This window comes from Macaca nemestrina, chromosome 12 (assembly GCF_043159975.1).
Source record: "Macaca nemestrina isolate mMacNem1 chromosome 12, mMacNem.hap1, whole genome shotgun sequence".
NCBI classification, from domain to species: domain Eukaryota; kingdom Metazoa; phylum Chordata; class Mammalia; order Primates; family Cercopithecidae; genus Macaca; species Macaca nemestrina.
In genome coordinates this window covers 87,599,368-87,621,855 of record NC_092136.1, presented here as the reverse complement: position 1 = coordinate 87,621,855, position 22,488 = coordinate 87,599,368, and the positions used below count along the sequence as shown (strand labels likewise).

The 22,488-nt window shown below is 37.3% G+C and overlaps 1 protein-coding gene and 1 long non-coding RNA gene across 4 annotated transcripts in view; one reads left to right on the top strand and one right to left on the bottom strand.

Moving 5' to 3' along the window:
• The window catches only part of LOC105468888 (uncharacterized), a 248,477-nt gene that overhangs the window by 6,060 nt on the left and 219,929 nt on the right, over positions 1-22,488 (bottom strand). The window lies entirely within an intron of this gene.
• Positions 1-22,488, top strand: part of LOC105468886 (cathepsin C) — a 40,451-nt gene that overhangs the window by 6,967 nt on the left and 10,996 nt on the right. Inside the window, exons 3-4 of one of the 2 annotated variants that reach the window (XM_011719369.2) lie at positions 17,919-18,085; positions 21,161-21,316. In XM_011719369.2, coding sequence (XP_011717671.2) covers positions 17,919-18,085; positions 21,161-21,316 — 323 coding nt within the window. Of the gene's footprint in view, positions 1-2,589; positions 2,675-4,317; positions 14,750-17,918; positions 18,086-21,160; positions 21,317-22,488 lie in introns of those variants that run through there. The other variant, XM_011719371.3, reaches the window with a different exon arrangement.

Here is a 22,488-nt window from a genome sequence, read left to right as displayed (position 1 = left end):
GGGGGTAGAGTAGGGATGGAGATATGTATATTTGCTTGTGACTTCAAGCTAGATAAAAGTTTGGAAGGAATAAAACTTTGACATCTAAAGTTTTTGCATAGTTTGAGTTGAGCAGGAGGCTCTAGGTATGTTTTTAAAATATTTTTTTCAGCTGGGCACGGTGACTCATGCCTGTAATCCCAGCACTTTGGGAGGCTGAGGCGGGCGATCACCTAAGGTCAGGAGTTTGAGACCAGTCTGGCCAACATAAAGAAACCCTATCTCTACTAAAAATACAAAAATTAGCTGGGTGTGGTGACACACACCTGTAATCCCAGCTACTCAGGAGGTTGAGGTAGGAGAATTGCTTGAACCCAGGAGGCAGAGGTTGCAGTGAGCCGAGATCACACCATTGCACTCCAGCCTGGGTGACAGAGCGAGACTCTGGCTCAAAATAATAATAATTAAAAAAAAAAAAATGAAAGATTTTTTCTTACTCAGCATCCTCCAGGCATTTTATTATAGCACTTTATGTGAATTACATATTACATTTAGGGCCCAGTCAGGTGGATATCTAAGCATTTGAAATAACCTTATGTAAACTAATAAGTAATTAGGCCTGTGGCAAGATGGAAACATTCTTAGAGGCGTTCAAATTCAAATTTCCTTTAAAACACTGGGCTGGCCAAAGAGACAATACTATCTACAGGCCAGTTTCTAAGATTATCAGATTTTAGTAGCATTTACCATTTCATAGTACTTGGCACACTTTAGCAAATTTGCACTTCTTAAAAGTACCTGCAGGTAACCTGTATAAAAACACAGTGCAGGCTGGCTTGTCTCATGCCTGTAATTCCAGCATGTTGGGTGGCTGAGAAGTTGGAGACTAGCCTGGCCAACATGGTGAAACCTCATCTCCACTAAAAATACAAAAATTAGCCAGGCATAGCGGTGCACACCTGTAGAGCCAGTTACTTGGGATCTGAGGCAGTAGAATCGTTTGAACGCTGGAGACAGAGCTTGCAGTGAGCTGAGATTGCACCACTGCTCTCTGCGTGAGACTCTGTTTCTAAACAAAACATACACACACACACAATGTAACAACACAAAACAGAATACTGTGAAAATGCTTAATTATGTCTGACTTTACATGGTGGGTGGATAATGTGATTATATTTTCTTCTTTATGCTCTCATGTACTTTGTTCATTTTTAATGATTATGTGTAAAGCTCCTCTGTATAGCATCCTCTCCACCAAATTGCCCAGAAACAGGAAGTCCTATAAAACAAACTAAGCTCCAAAAAATGACCTGTTGAATAGGCCTTTTTTTAAAACGGAGTCTAGGTCTGTTGCCCAGGCCCTCACTCCTTCCACCTCCTGGGTTTAAGAGATTCTCCTTCCTCAGCCTCCAGAGTAGATTGGATTACAGGTGCCCGCCATCATGCCCAGCTAATCTTTGTATTTTTAGTAGAGACGGGGTTTCACCATGTTGACCGGGCTGGTCTTGAACTCCTGACTCAGGTGATCCACCTGCCTGGACCTCCCAAAGTGCTGGGATTACAGGTGTGAGCCACGCGCCCCCCCCCCCCACAAGCCTGAATAGGCTTTCTAACCTTTTACTGTTTCTCATTTTACTTTTTCTGAGGCAGTAAAAGAAACTGACTGTAAAAGGGAGCGGTAGAGAAGGAACTCAGATTTTATTTTGAAGATTAAGCTACTCAAGGGCTGAGGAAATACGTAGAGGGGTACTAGACTCATTATGGCTGGAAATTTTATTTGGTGATAGGGAAGTAAATCTTAGTGCTTTCTAATTGAGCTCTTGTTTGGAGCCCTCCAATCTTAATAGAACCATAAGCTAAAACATATGACCATCAGGGCTTTATCTAAAGCAAGTTGCTACTCAAAACAAGAACACTTTGGGAGACTGGGGCTGGTGGGTCACCTGAGGTCAGAAGTTGGAGACCAGCCTCCACATGGTGAAACCCCTCTCTACTAAAAATACAAAAAGTAGCTGGGTGTGGTGGTGCACGCCTATAGTCTCAGCTACTCAGGAGGCTGGGGCAGAAGAATCGCTAGAACCTGGGAGGCGGAGGTTGCAGTGATCCGACATTGTGCCACTGCATTTCAGCCTGGGTGACAGAGTAAGACTCTGTCTCAAAAACAAAACTAAACAAACAGAAACAAGAACTCTATGTTGAGAAATCCATACTAGAGGATTTAATTCCTTACTTTGTGTGCTAATGATTAATAAATTTCAAACTTATCACATAGCCAGAAATATCGCCTGTGTTTCTACAATGAAGAATTTGGGAATATTGTGCCATTTTTTCATTGAGCCTTCTGGGTTCATTATTAAGATACAACAATTTTAGAAGACTTGTTGAGATAGATATACTTTTTAAAATATAGATTCAATATATCAAGCTCAGCATTTTGTCTTTTTTTTTTTTTTCTTAAGCAACTTTGGGTTTACTTGTAAGAGTATTTCAGTGGAGGGAGAGTATCAGAAGTTTAGCACTGAGTGCATGCCTAACTATTTTATGTCTTCTTTCATGATGATGCTTAATTGCAACATAATGACTCAGTTTACCATTGTAAACTCTTCGTAGGATGTCACTGATTTTATCAGTCATTTGTTCATGCAGCTGGGAACTGTGGGGATATATGATTTGCCACATCTGAGGAACAAACTGGGTGAGCTCCATTGAAAAATTTCTAACTTTCTTATTAAAAGCAAGCTTCCCCACTTCCTGGTGGCTTATGCAAATTAATGCCTATTTATTCATCAGAGGGAGACTGGAGAGATTATGGTTTTCTTATGAATTTCTTGCTTAAGCCTGCTTGTCTGCTATTTCTAACTTGTCTACACTGTTTTATGTGAGTAATTTTCTGCTTTATTATGTTCTGTTTTCACATGTCAAATCAGCTCTCCCAAGAATAATACTTGTAACATAAGTAGTCATGAACTGAAAAGGGTAAAGACCCAGCTAAGAAAAAGGTTGACTCAAGTTCAGTTCACATTTGTAAAGTAGTTATGCTGCCTTAGGTTGCTTATTCTTTTCTTGAAAAGAATCCCTCAAGAGAGAAACATGTGAGGCCACAGCAGCGTAGATCTGTCTTCCACAGAGAAGGTGGCTTTTACAGAGAAATTGACATACTCATCACTTATCTCTGAGAGACGTGACCCAGCTTTTTTAAAACTGGCTTCTATTAAGAATGTAGACTATTCACTGAGGAGAAAAGAATCTTATTCACTCTTTACATTCTCTTCACATTTTCAGAATAGATGTTTAATCATTGCTCACACTGGATCCATAAATATCTAAAATTCTGATGAAAAATAGGTGATTAGAGAATAAAATCAATAGAGACTTGCCCTTCCTTGCATTTTAACATAATATTCTTTCCCCTTTTCCTTCCTCTGTTACTTGGCTCTTAAATGCTGCAAATGAGGTATGAAAAAGGGAACTGGGGACAAGTATTGAAACCACCATAGGTTTATCTTATATCAGCATTTTCCAAACATTGTAATGGACCAGCCAGGTAGGAATTGCTCATCAGTTGTTTCGCATTATCTTGTTAAACTTCAGCAATGTTCCATACAGCCACTAATAACGATCAAAGTGAGCATTAGAGTTGAAATTAATAAGCTGTTTCTTCTCAGTTCTTTCCGGTAGTTGAATAAATATAGAATGTATTAGTTTTCTTTGTTTCACAACTTCTCAGAATCTGTAATATATTGTATGGTGGTAGCTTAGGATGAGGATACAATAGGAAACTTTTCCCAGATAAGTTCACCATTTTTTCCCCCCCCCACACACACACAAAAGCTGTTCTCAAAATGCAGTTTACAAAATTTTATCCTTAACTCTTCACTCTTTTTCCTAGTTAGGGAGACAGCTCCACCAGTAGAAAAGATAAACCCTGGTAATTTGTTATGTAAATGGAATGGTCTAGTACCTAGTCATATGCATTCAGGCAGCACTGAGCCTAAATTAAAGTTTGTAAGGTATGCATGTTAATGTATCTAAGTTACTATATTTAGCCTGTTTCTTAAGTATATTTCAAAAACATATTTGTTTTTTTCAGTGGCAGTTACCTTCAAATGCATGTGCTTCTAAATCATGTTGGTTGCATGTGTAATACATGTCGCTTAAGCGTTTAGCTTCAGAATGGCATCTTTCTCGTGAATGTCTTAACATTTACAAAAAAATACCAGGATCTCAAATATTAGTGCTGGTATTTTTTTTTTCTTAAAGAAATTGATATGATTAAATATTATTAAGAGACAATATGATCCTTGTTGGCTTATAACCCTAGTTTTTATTGTCTTGTAGTTATTAAATAGAGCATCTGTTGAGGGACTCTTTTAAAACCACAGCCATGAACAGACGTTGGGGCTAAGAGACACAGCAACTTGCGACAGTGTGGACCTACCTGTAGCAGCTAGCAAAGGCCTCTAGCAGCTACAGTCCCTTCTGGAGTCTTTATTTGCATGTAAAATGCAAAGGAGTCCTGATGACCTACCTCCAAGGCAGCTGCCCTCCTGAACATTCCCTTGGAAAACAGTAAACATCATTTCGGAATGTGAACAACCAGAGACTACACAGGAGAAAGGAAAAAAAAAAATTCCGGAAGATACAAAATCTTGGGTGGCTTCACCGTTCAGCTTTTTAATAAAAGGAACAATATACAACACATTGTTCTTTTTCTCTTTTGAAATCCCTTCTATTACAGTGATTTTTTTCTAAGATTGTCAGGATTTGAAATGTATGTTTTGTTTTATTCACAGCGTACATTTTATTCACAGTTTAACTGTCTCTGCCTGGGTGTCTTTCCTTTCTCTAATTACCCGGAGGAACCCAAGAGCCTATTTTAAGGAGAAAATAAGGCCCTTGGATCTCTTGAGATTCACAGATATAAGTTATTGAAGGGAAGATGGTCCTATGGAGGACATATTTAAAGAAGGGAGAAAAGAGGCTTTCTCAGATAGGTCAGACTGCTAGAGTATACTTCTACAGATTATAGACCTCCAGTACCTCTGGCCAGAAAGATGGTATTGTAAACACCTTTTTTTTTTTTTTTCCTTTTCTTTTTTCATTAGGTACAAGCTTTGTGCTAAGAAGTTGACATACTATAAGCTATAAAAATTATGTAAAGTAGATATTACTAATTCCATTTTATAGATAGAGAAAATCTCTTACAGTGCTAAGCTCACAAAATTTCTAACTGTAAAATGCTGGAGCTTGTCTTTCACGTCTAAAGACTTCCTTGGGGCTAAATAGTGAAAAAAGCCATTTCACAAATAAGTTAATGGTATTTAGAGGCATATTTGAATTTCCTGGTAAATCCCAGTCTGTGAGCATCATGAATATTAGTTTAATGTTGCAGGGGCTCATGTTTAAGAGAAGAATTGCCTTGAAGCTTAGGTTTCCTTAGCTATGAGGCTACTGACTTTGTTGCCTAAACCAGGGTTTCTTCATTGAAGACCAAAACTTATCTTCTCCTTCCCTTTGTAGTTTTGTAAATTGGTGGAAGAGCTTTGTAAACTTCAAATTAAGTACAAACTAAGTGTCCTAGTCAAATTTACTCATCTTGATTACACTATTGTTCACACTGATTACTATCTTCTAGCTCTCTCCTGCCAAATAATGGACTTGTTTTCTGCTTGTTGGTTTAGATCTGACTTCTTTCAGCTTTGGTAAGCCTGAAATTATGGGGTTATGTTTAATTCATATTGTCTGGGTGGACTTTCCTCTTGCATTTCTGCTTGAATAGAAGAATTTTTCTCTAGAGAGTAGTTTGTCATCCTTACTCTGTTGATTCAGATGACTCTTTGTACCATCTGAGAGGTATACTGTTCTGCTATTCTGAGAAGAAATGTTTCATAAAGATGAATTAACAGTACAGTGGACTGCTTCCACCTGGAAACTTTTATCCATCTCACCTCTGGACCTGATAAATTCTTTATCACTCAGGACCTTGATGCCACTTCTCTGTGAAACTCTCCCCAGCTCTCTCCATTACCGTGAGAAACATCAGAACTTTGGTTCCCATTGCATATTGCAGGTACCTCTGCTTTCATGCTCTGCTGTAATGGAGTGATTTGGTAGCATATTTTCATCTCTTTCCAGATTGAAAATCTGTATTTCTCCCTATATATCTTCAACACCTAATGCACATAGAACTTTTTAGTTACTTGGAAAATGCACTACAGTTCTCTTTTCTTTTTGCAGACTATTCACAAGTAATACCAACTTAAAAAGAATTAATTTTGTAGGGTTCTAGAAACACACATCAGGAATGGTGCTATATACTTCTTTTTTGATTCCCTGTTCTAAAGAATATTATCAGGTTACCTTCCTGCAGAGTTTTAAAAAAATTGCATATTTCAAGCTGACTTTCAGGATGTAAATATAACCAAAGCAACTGATATGCAAAAAATATATTCAATGACGTTCCTAGATTTTCTTCTAGGGGGTTTTATTGTTTTGGGTTTTACATTTAAGTCTTGGATCCATCTTGAGTTAATTTTTATATAAGGTGTAAGTAATGGGTCCAGTTTAAATTTTCTGTATGTGGCTACCCAGTTCTCCCACCACCATTTATTAAATAGGGAATCCTTTCCCCATTGTTTGTTTTTGTAAGGTTTGTCAAAGATCAGATGGTTGTAGATGTGTGGTCTTACTTCTGAAATCTCCATTCTGTTCCATTGGTCTATGGGTCTGTTTTTGTACCAGTACCATGCTGTTTTGGTTACTGTAGCCTTGTAGTATAGTTTGAAGTCAGATAGCGTGATGCCTCCAGCTTTGTTCTTTCTGTTTAGGATTGTCTTGGCTATACGTGCTCTTCTTTGGTTCTATATGAATTTTAAAATAGTTTTTTCTAATTCTGTGAAGAACGTTAATGGTAGTTTAATGGGAATAGCATTGAATCTGTGAATTACTTTGGGCAGTATCGCCATTTTCACGATATTGATTCTTCCTATCCATGAGCATTTCCCTTTGTTTGTGTCCTCTCCCATTTCCTTGAGTAGTGGTTTGTAGTTCTCCTAGAAGAGATCCTTCACTTCCCTTGTTACCTGTATTCCTAGGTATTTTATTCTCTCTGTAGCAATTGTGAATGGGAGTTCATGATTTAGCTGTCTGCTTGCCTTTTGTTGGTATATAGGGATCCTGGTTACTTCTGCACATTGATTTTGTATCCTGAGACTTTACTGAAGTTGCTTATCAGCCTAAGAAGCTTTTGGGCTGAGATGATGGAGTTTTCTAGATGTAGGATCATGTTATCTTCAAACAAAGACAATTTCACTTCCTGTCTTCCTATTTGAATACCTTTTATTTCTTTCTCTTGCCTGATTGCCCTGGCCAGAACTCCCAATACTATATTGAATAAGAATGGTGAGAGAGGGCATCCTTGTCTTGTGCCAGTTTTCACGGGGAATGCTTCCAGCTTTTTCCCATTCAGTATGATATTATCTGTGGGTTTCTCATAAAAAGCTTCTATTATTTTGAGATATGTTCCTTCAATACCTAGTTTATTGAGAGTTTTTAATATGAAGGGATGTTGAATTGTATCTAAGGCCTTTCCTGTATTGAGATAATCATGTGGTTTTTGTCTTTAGTTTTGTTTATGTGATGAATGACATTTATTGATTTGCATATGTTTAACCAGCTTTGCATCCTGGGGATGAAGCCAACTTGATTGTGGTAGATAAGCTTTTGGATGTTCTGCTGGATTTGGTTTGTCAGTATTTTATTGAGATTTTTTTGCATCGAAGTTCATCAGGGATATTGGACTGAAGTTTTCTTTTGGTGGTTGTATCTCTGCCAGGTTTTGGCATCAGGATGATACTGGCCTCATAAAATGAGTTAGGGAGGAGTCCCTCCTTTTCAATTGTTTGGAATAGTTTCAGAAGGGTTATCAGCTGCTCTTTGTACCTAGGGTAGAATTAAGCTGTAAATCCATCTGGTCCTGGGCTTTTTTTTACTGATAGGCTATTTATTACTGCCTCACTTTCAGAGCTTGTTATTGGTCTATTCAGGGATCCAGCTTCTTCCTGATTCAGTCTTGGGAGTGTGTATGAGTTCAGGAATTTATCCATTTCTTTTAGATTTTCTAGTTTATTTGCATAGAGGTGTTTGTAAGTATTCTCTGATGGTTGTTTGTACTTCTGTGAGGTCGGGGTGGTATCCTCTTTATCTTGTCTGTTTGATTCTTCTCTTTATTTTTGACAAAGCTGACAAAAAGAATCAGTAGGGAAAGAACTCTATATTCAATTAATGGTACGGTATATCTGGCTAGCCATATGCAGAAAATTGAAACTGTTCCTGTTTCTTAATCCATATACAAAAGTCAACTTAAGATGGATTAAAGACTTAAATATAAAACCCAAAATTATAAAAACCCCATAATACAATATAGGCAATATCATTCTGGACACAGGAATGAGCAAAGATTTTATGAGAAAGACACCAAAAGCAATTGCAACAAAAGCAAAAATTGGCAAATGAGATCTAATTAAACTAAAGAGCTTCTGCACAGCGAAAGAAACTACCGTCAGAGTGAACAGGCAACCTACTGAATGGGAGAAAATTTTTTCAATCTATCCATATAACAAAGGTCTAATATCCAGAATCTACAAGGAACTTAGACAAATTTACAAGAAAAAAGGAATCCCATTAAAAAGTGGGCAAAGAACATGAACAGACACTTCCCAGAAGATATTCATGTGGCCAATAAACATGAAGAAAAGCTCAACATCACTGACCATTAGAGAAATGCATATCAAAATCACGGTGAGATACCATCTCATGTCACAATGGTGATTATTAAAAAGTCAAGAAACAACATGCTGGCGAGGTTGCAGAGAAATAGGAATGCTTTTACACTGTTGGTGGGAATGTAAATTAATTCAACCATTGTGGAAGATGGTGTGGTGATTCCTCAAAGATCATTACTGTGTATAGACCCAAGGGAATATAAGTCATTCTGTTATATATGCACACGTATGTTTATTACAGCACTATTCACAATAGCAAAGACATGGAATCAACCTAAATGCTCATCAGTGATAGACTGGAAAAAGAGAATGTGGAACATAAACACCATGGAATACTCTTCAGCCATAAAAAGGAATGAGATCATGTCCTCTTCAGGGACGTGGATGGAGCTGCAAGCTATTATCCTCAGAAAACTAATTCAGGAACAGAAAACCAACCACCACATGTTCTCACTTGTAAGTGGGAGCTGAACAATGAGAACACATGGGCACAGGGAGGGGAATAATACACACTGGGGCCAGTCAGAGGGTTGGGGGGCAAGCTGAAGGAGAGCATTAGGAAAAATAGCTAATGCATTCTGGGCTTAACCCATTTATGCCTAGTGTTCCGTTTCTGGGATGCTAAGCATGTGGAAGTTATTTATATCCTGCTCAAGGTCATCACCAAGGTCTGATTTTTCACATTCAACAAATTGCAACCTCTGGCATAAATGGGTTAATACCTAGGTGATGAGTTGATAGGTGCAGGAAACCACCATGGCACATGTTTACCTATGTAAGAAACCTGCACATCCTACACATGTACCCTGGAACTTAAAACATTTAAAATATATATGTATATATATTTAATATGGAATTTTAAAAATTACTAATGAGTTATTTTATCTGAGTAATTTTGCATCAATATGCTTTTATTATGGAAGAGAAGATTCAATGAGTACAAAACCGCAGATAGATGTGTCAGAAGATCCCTCAATATAATAAGGCTTAGCGTTCTGTGTCATAATTGCCTGTTTGTATTCCTCTCTGGTCTTTAAAATTCATTAGGGAAAGGATCAACTCCGTCTTACTAACCATTTGATTCCCTATGTATTACACTATATATGACAAATAATAAGCCTTCAATAAATATTTGTAAAATAAAGAATATTGTGTAATATATCATGTGGTATTATTTTATTGATGTGTTCTTTGAAGTGTTGTTACCTTTGTGTCCTTAGAGGCTATGGTGGACCCTCAGGCCATTTATGTTGGATGATTTAGTGGAAAAGAGATTAGACTTTTATATTTTATTCGTTTATTTATTTATGTTTTAATCTTGTGTGAGCCTATAGAGGCCAAGATAGGGCTCAGAGTTAAAAACAGTAGTGTTCTAACTTTCAGAACTACTAAAAATGAATTAGCTATCAAGGGAAATCCTGAGTGTTTTGATTGCAGTGGTTCCTCAAAGCCTGGAGGACCGAAGCTTTGAAATGCTGCCCAGTGTGCCTCACCTCTGTTGAGTATAGTGAGGAACATGAGCTAAGGAGTGGATTAGATGAACTCTTAAGATTTTTTCCAATTTTACGGTTTGAATTTATGAGCAAGTAAGTGAGGAATGAGCCCAGGGACTTTGACTACTTTGCTGAGCAGTAAATTGCTGTTTTCTTAGCTTTTCTGGAATGTATATTTTGGTTTTAATGTAATGTCTTTTCAGCACTGGAAATAAACAGATTTATGACCCTACATTTTCACATGTAAACTTCCAGTTCCTTTAGTAAAATGCTGGAATTTGCTTGGCTGTAACACTGTAACAATTTCCTGGCAGTTTTGCATTGTATTACAATTCAACTTTTCAGATCAATGGTTCAGTCCAGTTAATAGGCAGAAAACTATAGCTATTCCTTGGAACTGACATAGGGAAGTTGGTTTCTTTCTGAGGAAAGACGTGACACTCTCTGATGGATATGCCAAAATACCAGTTTCAGTAAAATTTGCCTGGTTCCTTTCAGACAGCAAATGGAGGTAGTTAATTTGTATATATGTAGATTTCTACAGTAAACAAAGGAAAAATATGGAATATGCATTCTTTGTTTTTTAATGTTGCTGGAATATAAGATTTCCATATTTGGTTAATCATCAAATCATTCAATTCCATGCAGAGTACTCTTTTCTGAAATAATCGTCTTGATGGATTAGACTTAGATGTCTACATTTTTTATTACATATTCTAAATTATCTATAGGTACACTTTGAAAATTATACATTTATCACTATACTAGTATATCTGTTATAAAATGTGAAATATTAAGTGATTAAATATCTTATTTATTAATGTCATAAAATTGTGCCCTACCCAAAATATATTTCAAGAAGATACCGTTTGAAAATAATGTAAAATATTCTTCATGATTATGATTTTATTGCCAAAAGTAATGTTAGAGTCCCTGTTACTGATAATTTTCATGACTTAAATTTTCAACATTTGGAGACAAAATTTTCTGATGTGTTTTAAAATCTTAAAGAATTTCAGTAGATTTTGACACATTTTTGTTAAAAGTATGAAAGTGTCACAGCTTTAGAAGAATTGGGAATAATTACCGATTGGTATTAGGGATGATAATTTTAATAGACAAATTTTAACTGAAACATTTGTTTTATTGATGACTAGGACTAAAAAGAATATTATAGTGGTGGAACCATTTCAAAACATCTGTTTTTAAAAACTTAACATGTTTGACAGAAGTCAGAATAGGGTAATTATAAACTTTGCCATTTTCTTATGTTTGCATCATTAGTATTTGCAAATCCTTGTTTCTTTGCAAGTATATTTTAAACTACTTATTCATTTTATGAGTGTTAGCCTGATTAATTCAGGTAAGATGCTCAAGTCAATTTAAGCAGGCAGATGTGAAAAAGGGAATATGCTGTGCCTTAACCATCTTGTAGGGACTTACTAGCACACTGTACATAACAGATGAACATCTGATAGTGGATCTGATGGGCACACCAATGTTGTTTTGTATGTTAAATAATAGTGGAAATTTTCAATTTAAATTAATTTTTTTTTTTTTTTTGAGCGAGTTTCGCTCTTTTTGCCGAGTCTGGAGTGCAATGGCGCGTAGTTGCAGCTGACTGCAATGTCCGCCTCCTGAGTTCAAATGATTCTTCTGCCTCATCCTCCCAAGTAGCTGAGATTACAAGCATGTGCCACCATGCTAGGCTAATTTTCGTATTAGTAGTAGAGACGAGGTTCCACCATGTTGGCGAGGCTGGTCTCAAAATCCCAACTTCAGGTGATCTACCCGCCTCAGCCTCCTAACGTGTTGGGATTAGAGGCATGAGCCTCTGTGCCCGGCCAATTGTAATTTTATATTAGAAATATATATGGGAGTTACAATACTTTCTTTCCAATGTTCCGATGGAAACCACTGGTTGAAAGGATAGGTCCCAGTGTCAGCTGCCCAGTTGGCAGTTTTGGATAGAATATAAGCTCTATGAAGGCATGGATGAAGTATCCTTCATGGAAACTATGGTAATATTAGTATAGTCACTTGTTTAATGTTTTATGACTTTTTAACTCTTCCAACTTCAATTTCATCTATATCTTTCATAGCAGTCTGGTAAAGTAGTATCAGTTATAGATATCATTCCTACTTTCAGATGAAGTAATTGAGGCTCACTAGCTGTGACTTGCTCAAGGTTACATAAATGATAAGTGACAGAACTGGATTTAAAGGGAAGAGTCCACTTTACTAAACTGCCTCTGTCTTCTAGCCAAGTGTGTTATGTAAAGTAAGTATTCAAACACTGGCCAAGTATATTATTAATCAAGAAAACAACAGAACAGGTTTAAGCAATTTTTTTCACTCTCCTCGGTGTCAAAAAGCAGTCAAGTAAAAGATCCAAGATAAATAACTTCAGTTCCCAAAAATAACTTCAATTCCAAAATTTCCCTATGACTACGTAGATCTAATTGGACAGCTGATAAAATGAGTGGGAAATTGAAGAAGGGGTATTTTGAGAATGTGTGGCAACTTAATGGTAATTTTGAAGAAGCAAATGGATAGTTATTGAATAATAATAATTTTCTAAACTTAAATACTGGGGCTTGATAGTTCTTCAGATTTTAGGAAATTATCTATTTGTTGCAGTAGAAATTGGCATAAATGAATGGAAACTTAAATTATCTCATCTGTGCAAGGCAGTCTTCAGAGACTGATGTTTATATAAGTGAAAACCCTCAAAAAATTTTTGGCTGCATTTCAAGCTAGATAGCGGGGTCAAAACTTCAACTTCTTAATTGGTGATACAACGTCAGAAATCACAAAAGTATTTCACTGGAAAAATGACATACCCGAAAACATTCAAATCAAGAAAATCACAGGGGTACAGTGGATGGTCCTCCTTAAGGTACTGCACACTTGGCTTCCCCACTGGTAAATGCCTCTCTTCTACTAAATTGTTGTCGTGCAGAGTGGCATTGCAGCTCTGTCCTTTTACAGAATAATTTCAGGTTCTAAAAATGATACATAATTTCAGGTTATGAAGACTACAGAATAGTATAAAATAAAATTTTAAAAGGGAAAATAACTCCATCAATTTAATGGAATGTGTAGGGTTTAAGTTATAACAACAAAAACAAAGTTGTTTTTTAGGATTACTCATGTAAATACAGAGTGTGTCTATATTAAGAATTACTGGCTTTATGAATATTAAATAAGACTGGGCATGGTGGATCATGCCTGTAATCCCAGCGCTTTGGGAGGCTGAGGCAGACGAATCACCTGAGGTCAGGAGTTCAAGACCAACCTGGCCAACATGGGGAAACCCTGTCTGTACTAAAAATACAAAAATTAGCTGGGTGTGGTGATGCATGCCTGTAATCCCAGCTACTCAGGAGGCTGAGGCAGAATTGCTTGAACCTAGGAGATGGAGGTTGCAGTGAGCTGAGATCACGCCACTGCACTCCAGCCTGAGTGACAGAGCAAGACTCCATCTTGGGGAAAAAAAAAAAAAAATTTAAGAAAACCACAGATGTAAGGATTTGCAATTAGAAAGCTTGAAGGGAAATTTTTGGAACTTTTGGGTCAACCTAAATTTACAGATAGGGAAGCAGCTTTGGAGACGAACATTTGCACTTCTGAAGTAATACTGTGATTTGGACTGTCAGGCATTGTGATATATTGGCATCACCACACCTCTGTTAATTATAAACTTAACTATTCTCAGTGCCTTGTTAATTGTTGAAATGGGACTTGACATTTGTTATTCTTCCTTTTCTGTTATTCATTTATTCACTCATTCAGTAATTAATTACTTCCTAGTGCCAGACAGTTTTCTAGGTACTGAGTAAACAAAAATCCTGTTGTCACAGTTATGTTTTTGTGGAAAGAACATCCTGGTAGACTATCGTGAAAAATAAATGAGTTAGTATACATAAAACACAGCCCGTAAGATGGAGTCTGTAATTGTCATCCTTGCTTGCTTTATTTATTTAGAGAATGGATCTGATTCTGTCATCCAGACTGGAGTTCAGTGGCTGGATCATTGCTCACTGTAACCTCAAAACACCTGGCCTCAAGTGATTCCCCCAACCTTGGGCTTCCAAAGTGCTAGGATTAAAGGCATGAGCCACTGTACCTGGCCATTGCCCCTGTTTTAAAGATGAGGAAACTGAAAGTACAGAGAGGAAAGTGACTTGCTCAGGATCACACAGCCAATGAGTGGCAGAGCAGTCTAGGCTGTCTAGGCCTGAAGGCATTATTCTTTCTTTCTGTTCTGCATGAAAAACCCTAGGCAGGAATGGTAAAAAGACTGAAAGAGCCAAAAAGACTGAAAAAGCCAAAATGACTGAAAGAGCCAAGGCAACATAGGTACCTGAATAGTGGGAAAACACCCATGAGGACTGCTAGAAATTTTAGGCAGCCCTTAAAAGGCCTTGGGCAACAATTTGAACCTGACTCATAAGTCAGTGAATCCTCTGCAACTGTTTTTTTTTTTTTTTTTTTTTTAAAGAATACAATGGGTAAAACAATGACCTTTGTAACATGTGAACCTGTATTTGAATCCTTTCCTCTCCATTTAATTTTGCAGAGTCACCTTCATTAGAAAGAAATTTTATCCCAAAGAGATTATCATGAGGCTCAAATAATATAGGTGGAAGCCCTTTGGGTTTTAAAAAAGCCTTTTCTGTCATTTCTGGGTATCTCCTGTCAATGATTTTAGTAATTGTTCACCTCTCTGGCTCTTTGTGAGAAGACAAATTGTAGGAAGAAGTCGTGGATGGCGTTGGGTAGAATGCTTAGTTCTAGTTCCACCACCTCCTTAGGTCTTTTTTTGTCCCCAAGACTATATCATTTCTGTGTTCTCTTGAACCTGTAAGATTTATGAGTAATCTGTACAATATTTATAAAGTATGAAATCTCTCCCATCGTGGCACAAAAGCAGTCATAGACAATGTATAAATGAATGGGCATGCTGTTCTCCAGTAAAACTATATTTATAGAAATAGGCAGCCTTCTCCAATTTTAGTTTGCTCACCCCTTTCCTATAGAACTCAGGTTTATCATATAAAATGTTACACATTATTCGTTTGAATAAATTGTTTACATAATACTTTTTAAATTTGGACATTTTCTAGGACATTCTATTGTTTTTGTTTTTAACTTTTCTTATACTGCAGTGAATGTCTTCCTGTGTGTAGCATTTTGTTTGTGTATGTGTGGCAGTTTCTATAAAGTAGCTCTTAAGAACTTTGGAAACATTATCAGGTGACTGCCTCAAACAGCAGAGGTAGGAGGGAGCATCGGCCTAACCCTACCTGGCCTGCCTTACCAACATGCAACCAAGGAGAAGAGAACAGGATCAAGAGCCAGTGCCAGAGAGAAATACATAATATGGAGTTTAGGCTGCTTGCTATAAAGTTACCATGTTAGACTGTTTTTGATCTACCAAAATAGAAGTTTTACATAAGTTAGTGTAAAATTAATTTTATTAACCTTTTTATACAACACACCCTCTCATATTGCTGCCCAACAATGTCCTTGGTCTTTGTTTCCATGGTCTTTGTCTTGAGTAGGATTTTAGTAGGGACGTGAGTAGTTGGGAACTGAACTCATGCTAGTGAAGTCATTCTTCACCAGAAGTAGACATTTGGGCTTCAGAATATCGTGAATGACCAGCCGGGCACAGTGGCTCACACCTGTAATCCTAGCACTTTGGGAGGCTGAAGGAAGCAGATCATCTGAGGTAAGGAGTTTGAGACCAGCCTGGCCAACATGGTAAAACCCCATCTCTATTAAAAATACAAATATTAGCCAGGCCTGGTAGCACATGCCTGTAGTCCCAGCTACTCGGGAGGCTGAGGCAGGAGAATCGCTTGAACCCAGGAGGCGGAGGTTGCAGTGAGCCAAGATCTCACCAGTGCACTCCAGCCTGGGCAACAGAGTGAGACTCTGTCTCAAAAAAAGAGAATATCATGAATATCACCAAAGATAAAAGGAAGATGTGGATATGAGTAGCCCAGAGTAACTTTTCCTGTGCTATATAACATACTGAGTGGTGATTCCCAGGATTCAAGTCCAGATTTTCTGGATTCAAAAGCCATACATTTTTAACTCTTCCCCTAAGTATGATTTGAATTCAGAGAGTCAGATGCAATATCTCTAAACTGGGTGTTGGCACACTATAAGCCTCTTTTTGTAAGTAAAGTTTTATTGGAACACAGCCTAGCTCATTCATTTATGTATTCCCTTTGCACTTTTTAGGTTGAGTAGTTGTGACTGAAGTCTTCTAGCCTGCAAGCCTAAAATGTTTACTATCTAGTCCTTCAAAAAGAAATTTGCCAACCTCTGCAAACAAGCGAAATAATGTGTATCAGAGTAGAGCAGGAGTCCACAAACTACAGCCTCTGGAGCCAAAACCACCCTACTGCCTGTTTTTGTAAATAAAAGTTTTATAGAAACATAGTAAGTCAGAGCCTGAAATTGTCTGTGCCCAAGTCTCTCCTCAGAAATTTAGCACAGCATTTTCCCTTTCTGTCTCCCACATGCTACACAGCCATTCTGGATCATGTGCCCCGCCTCCATGAGGAGATGTTCTAACATGAGGGTGACTAGGCTCTGGAGCCAAAGCATCTTAGTTCAAATCCTGGATCTGTTAAAAATAATAGTTATTTTTCAGTTCTAACACTGAAATAAGACAAAGGGCCATATGAGTGAAATGAAGTGTAAAGAATATATTTAACACTTAGGTTACTTTAGCTCCCTCATGATCAGAATATGCTAATAAATTGAGAGATTGACAGAAAAAATTGAATCTGTTTCACTGTGGCTCACACCTGTAATCCCAGCACTTTGGGAGGCCGAGGCCGGTGGATCACTTGTCTGGATTTCAAGACCAGTCTGGCCAACATGGCTAAACCCTGTCTCTACTAAAAAAATACAAAAATTAGCCAGGCGTGGTGGCGCGTGTCTTTAATCCCAGCTTCTTGGGAGGTTGAGGCAAGAGAATCGCTTGAACCTGGGAGGCGCAAGTTGCAGTGAGCCAAGATCACGCCACTGCACTCCAGCCTGGGCGACACAGCAAGACTCCGCTGCTGGGGGAAAAAAAAAAAAAAAAAAAAGTTCATCATTTGTTCTTGTAGTTTTCTGGTGTGGACCTTGTCTCAGTGGAAAAGTATAGTGTGATAGACTGAGGAGAATTCTATTTCTGCCACTTAACAGCCCTGTTGCCTTGGTAAGAGCTCCTTATCTCTGAACTGAACTCCTTTTGTCCTTGGTAAAATGTGGTTACTATCATCTGCATCCTCATAGCCTTCTTGTAAGGATAATGTGAAGTCACTTTTGAAAAATGCCTTGAATGTGCCAGATGCTGTGTTTTTGTTGTTGTTGTTTGTTTTTGTTTTTGTTGTTTTTGTTTTTCCTTGGCCTTCATTCCTGAAGTGTTTTGTTATACACCTTTTGTTTGGTGGCCAAAAATGCTAACTACAGAAAAGTTTGTATCTCTTCTTTTTCTAGAATAATTCTTACAGTGTAACCTCTCAGGGTGAAGTTTTTGTTTTGATTGGCACAGGGTGAAAAGGGGCACATTTCCTGTGAATGAGAGCCATGGAAAATGGACCTGAAATTTGAAAACAGATTTTACTTGGTTTCCTTTTCCCTTATTTGTTTGCAGTATAAAGAAGAGGGCATCAAGGTGACCATTTACTGCAATGAGACAATGACTGGGTGGGTGCATGATGTGCTGGGCCGGAACTGGGCTTGTTTCACCGGAAAGAAGGTGGGAACTGCCTCTGAGAATGTGTATGTGAACACAGCACACCTTAAGAATTCTCAGGAAAAGTGAGTTGCTACAAGTGAGATATACGTTTAGTTTTGTTTTATAGTATGTGTGAATATGTGTGTACATTTTTGGAATTTTAATTTGATTATACAAAATGTCTTTGGCTTAGAAATATTTGCCATGCTATATAAAACCTTACTGAAAAAATAAATTAACCAGTATAATTGAGAGTATTTTTTCAAAGTATTCCAAAAGTAATGGACCAATGATTTCTTTAAGTGAAATCATGTAATGGACCACAGAATTGCAAATTACTAATAAAGAAAAGCCATTTTACTTGTTGCCATGTAATAAGGCCATGTCGCATAATACATGTAGATACATATATTTATGCTGCAACAAGTATAGGTGATACTAACTGGGCAACTTTTAAACAAGACCATAAATAACTGGAATCAAAGTTCTTAGTATTTATGCAGCCTGTTGGTTTGCTAGGGCTGCCATAACAAAGTACCACAGACTGGGTGGCTTAAGGAAGGTTGTTTTCTCACAGTTTTGGAGGCTAGAAGTCCAAGATCGAGGTGTTGTCAGGTTTGGTTTCTTCCAAGGCCACACTCCTTGGCTTGCAGATGTCTGCCTGCTTACCGGGTCCCTAAACAGTCTTTTCTGACTGTCCTAATCTCCTCTTCTTATAAGGACATTGGTCATATTGGATTGGGAGCTACCCATATGACCTAATTTTGCTTTAATTACCTCTTTAAAACTCTGTCTCCAAATACAGTCATATGGCTGCAATACAGGGGGTTAGAATTTCAACATACGACTTTTGGGGGGACACAATTCAGACTATAACCTGCAGTTAATGTTTACTGTTAAATGAAATCTGTAACTAACTGTGAACCACACAAACAGGAGATTTCAAATAAGACTTTATTAGTTGTGGAAGGAAAAGATGAAATGTTACCTTTTCTGTTTTATGTAGTTGTAAAAGCCACTAAAAATGTACATGTACAAATCATCCCAAGCCAGGCAACACTAGCAATGAATGACTGCAGCACAGAGGTAAGAGAGATGATTTAAAGGAGAATGAATTGTCTGCAAAAGTGCTGAACAAGATCTAGATTAATTCATCCCCTTCATTTTGAGTTTAGGTTTTAAATAGCTTTGTTTGGCTTGGTCCTAGAGCTATGCATTTCCTTTTAATTTGTTTACTTTGCACCCTACCATTTAGGATATGCTATGTACTATTGTACTCTATTTGATATTCCAAACATTGTCTCATTTAATGAAGAAGCTCCTAACCAGAGTGCTCAGCACCTACATTGCCTCACCTGTGAAATGAGCATGTGGGACTGAATTGCCTTTGAGGTCTCTTTCAGCTCTTAATGATCTGTTATCCCATAGTAAGATACATTATTTTTAATCTCGTTGATCTTAAACACCAAAAATAATATTATTTAAGACGGAGGATGCTATTTTGTCATTACTTTAATGCACATATCAACACACGAGGTTTTGCTAGATGTTACGATAAAGCAAGGGAAACAGCAGGCTACTGCTCCTCAAATATCTACAGTCAATGAAGTATTGACTCTCATTGGGGAAAATATCTTAAAAGTATTTTATTTACAATTTAAAATATATTATTTTGCCTAAAGAAACAATGAAACAACAATAACTTGTTTTTGTTATTGTGTTAGTGTAGTCATACATATGATACAGTTTTATAATCTGCTTGATGAAGGTACCTCTCTGGTTTTTTCACACTTTGCAACAAGTGGGAAAGAACTTGTTTGCAACAAGTGGGAAAGACAAAAACATTAAAACATTATCAACCTGGTTGCACGTTTTTCTGATTATTTTCAGTACTCTCAGGTTCTTAGACCATATCAAAATTCTCTCTCTACACACATGATTTATAACAGAAAGGAAAGTTTGCAGTATGCCTAAAATGTTACTCAGGTTAATTATATCTTGCTTTGCATAGTTGAATGTTTATAGAAGTCTCAGATAGTGAGTCACTCTGAAACCACAGACTCTTTTTTAATAATAATAATATGGTGAGTTCTGTAATTCATAGCATCTAGCACACAGGTATGATAAATGTTTGAATTAAGTGAATAATCAACTCCCTGAATTTTTCTGCTTTGTAAATATGCTCTTTGTGTGTTATGTCTATTTACATAAGTATCCAAGCATTTGGCACAAGGTAAACAAATGTGGCTCAGATTTTAATGTTATTGTGAATCACCTGGGGATCTTGTTAAAAGAAGAAATGCAGATTCTGATTCAGGTGATCTGCACTGAGCACCTAAAGTATGCATTTCTAACAAACTTCCAGGTGTTGCTGCTGATACTGGTTCAAGAACTAAATTCTGAGTAACAAGTATAAGCCAAACGTCCATAAAGTATAATTTATTTTTGCATCATATGGTTATAATGCTTGCATGTTGTATATATGTTGCATACAGGTTTTGCTGTTCTCTTTTTTCATATTAAAAAGGTTATAAAGGTACACTGTAGAAACTGTAGGGGATAGGGGAAAGCTGGGCATCTCATGCCACCACTCAGCGGTAACCATGTTTGACATTTTAAAAAATGCATTTATAGTGTGTGTGCGCGTGTATGTGTGTGTGTGAGTGTGTGTGCACATACATATGTATGTATATATTATGCATACACATTAATATGCATATATACATATATTACTGTCCAAAAGTTGATAAATTGATTATGATTATGTATAAACTTTGGTTTTTCTTATATTTAATATAGTTGTGAGCACTCTTCCATATCATTAAATAACTTTCTAGACATTTTTAATGAATATATTATATAGAAAATGAAATATTAATCGGTTCCTTATCCTTGAATATTTATTTCAGTTATTTACAATCTATTAGTAGTTTAAAAGTACTTCATGGAAAATCCTTATACATGCATCTTAGTTAACTTGAACTTTTATTTTTAGAGAAGACATGCCAGGCTCTTCTAGGCTATTGATACATATTGCCAATTACCTTCCTGAAAGATTGTACCACTTTCCACTTAAGCACAGAGTGTGATGCCTGTTTTAATTACTCTATTTACATCAGTAAGGACTGTATCTGAAATGATCTCATTTTGGGGGACAGGTATTCTAATAGGCTCTACAAATATGACCACAACTTTGTGAAAGCTATCAATGCCATTCAGAAGTCTTGGACTGCAACTACATACATGGAATATGAGACTCTTACCCTGGGAGATATGATTAAGAGAAGTGGTGGCCACAGTCGAAAAATCCCAAGGTAATAAAGCACACATTTTATCATTAATAAAAATATGAATGCTGAATACCATCCTCCCTCATAACCAGTCCTACTGGTGTTGCTCGCCGTTTTATTGGTCGTCCCAGTTGTAACTTTTTATGTGATCTGTTAACAATCTTTCTCTCCTATTGATACATGTTCTGTCACTTTCCAAGTCCTATTTATGAGTTTTTCTTTCACATGTCTGTTGTTTCCATTGCCCCCTTTCCATTTTCTACACTCTGGCATGGAGCTTTGTCCTGTTTCCCTCATGCTGTGGATTAGCCTCCTGCCTGTAACCGCCTGAGGGGTTCTTCCTGCTTGCCGCATAAGGAAAGACCATGGCAATGTAGTAGGGAAAGAGCTTGAGAGATACTAGGCTGGCCACGCCACGTGGGGGATGGAGTTCATATTCAAATTATCTTGTCCAAAGCTCATAGGTAGGAGATGGAATTGAGTGAAGTAGGAAATATTAAAGCAGATATTATAGTCTGGCTGCCTGATTTTCACTAGCGGTTTTGTATATAAATTAGTTTTGTTCTAAGAATCCAGTGACATAATAGAAACTCTCAAAGATTCTTAGCTTGTGATATAGGGAGTCTGTGAAACTGCTGAAATTACAGACAACATTTATTGTTTATGAGCATTTCTGAATCTAGAGCTTTCACTAGATTTGTAAAGAATGTGGGCCAAAAGATTAAGAGCCAATCATGTGTCTTTTACTCAAAATGTTTGTAATTCTCACCTTTTTATCCCCCAAACTCCTTTTTCTCTCTCTCCATTTTCACAGTGTTACTGGAAAGGGGTCCTGATCCAGACCCCAAGAAAGGGCTGTTGGATCTTGTGTAGGAAAGAATTTAGGGCGAGTCCTCAGTGCAAAGTGAAAGCAAGTTTATTAAGAAAGTAAAGGAATAAAAGAATGGCTACTCCATAGACAGAGCAGCCCTGAGGGTAGCTGGTTGTCAATTTTTATGGTTATTTCTTGATTATATGCTAAGCAAGGGATGGATTATTCATGCCTCCCCTTTTTAGACCATATAGGATAACTTCCTGACATTGTCATGGCATTCTTTTTTTTTTTTTTTTTTTTTTTCAGAGTCTTACTGTGTTGCCCAGGCTGGAGTGCAGTGGAGCAGTCTCGGCTCACTGCAACCTCCGCCTCCTGGGTTTAA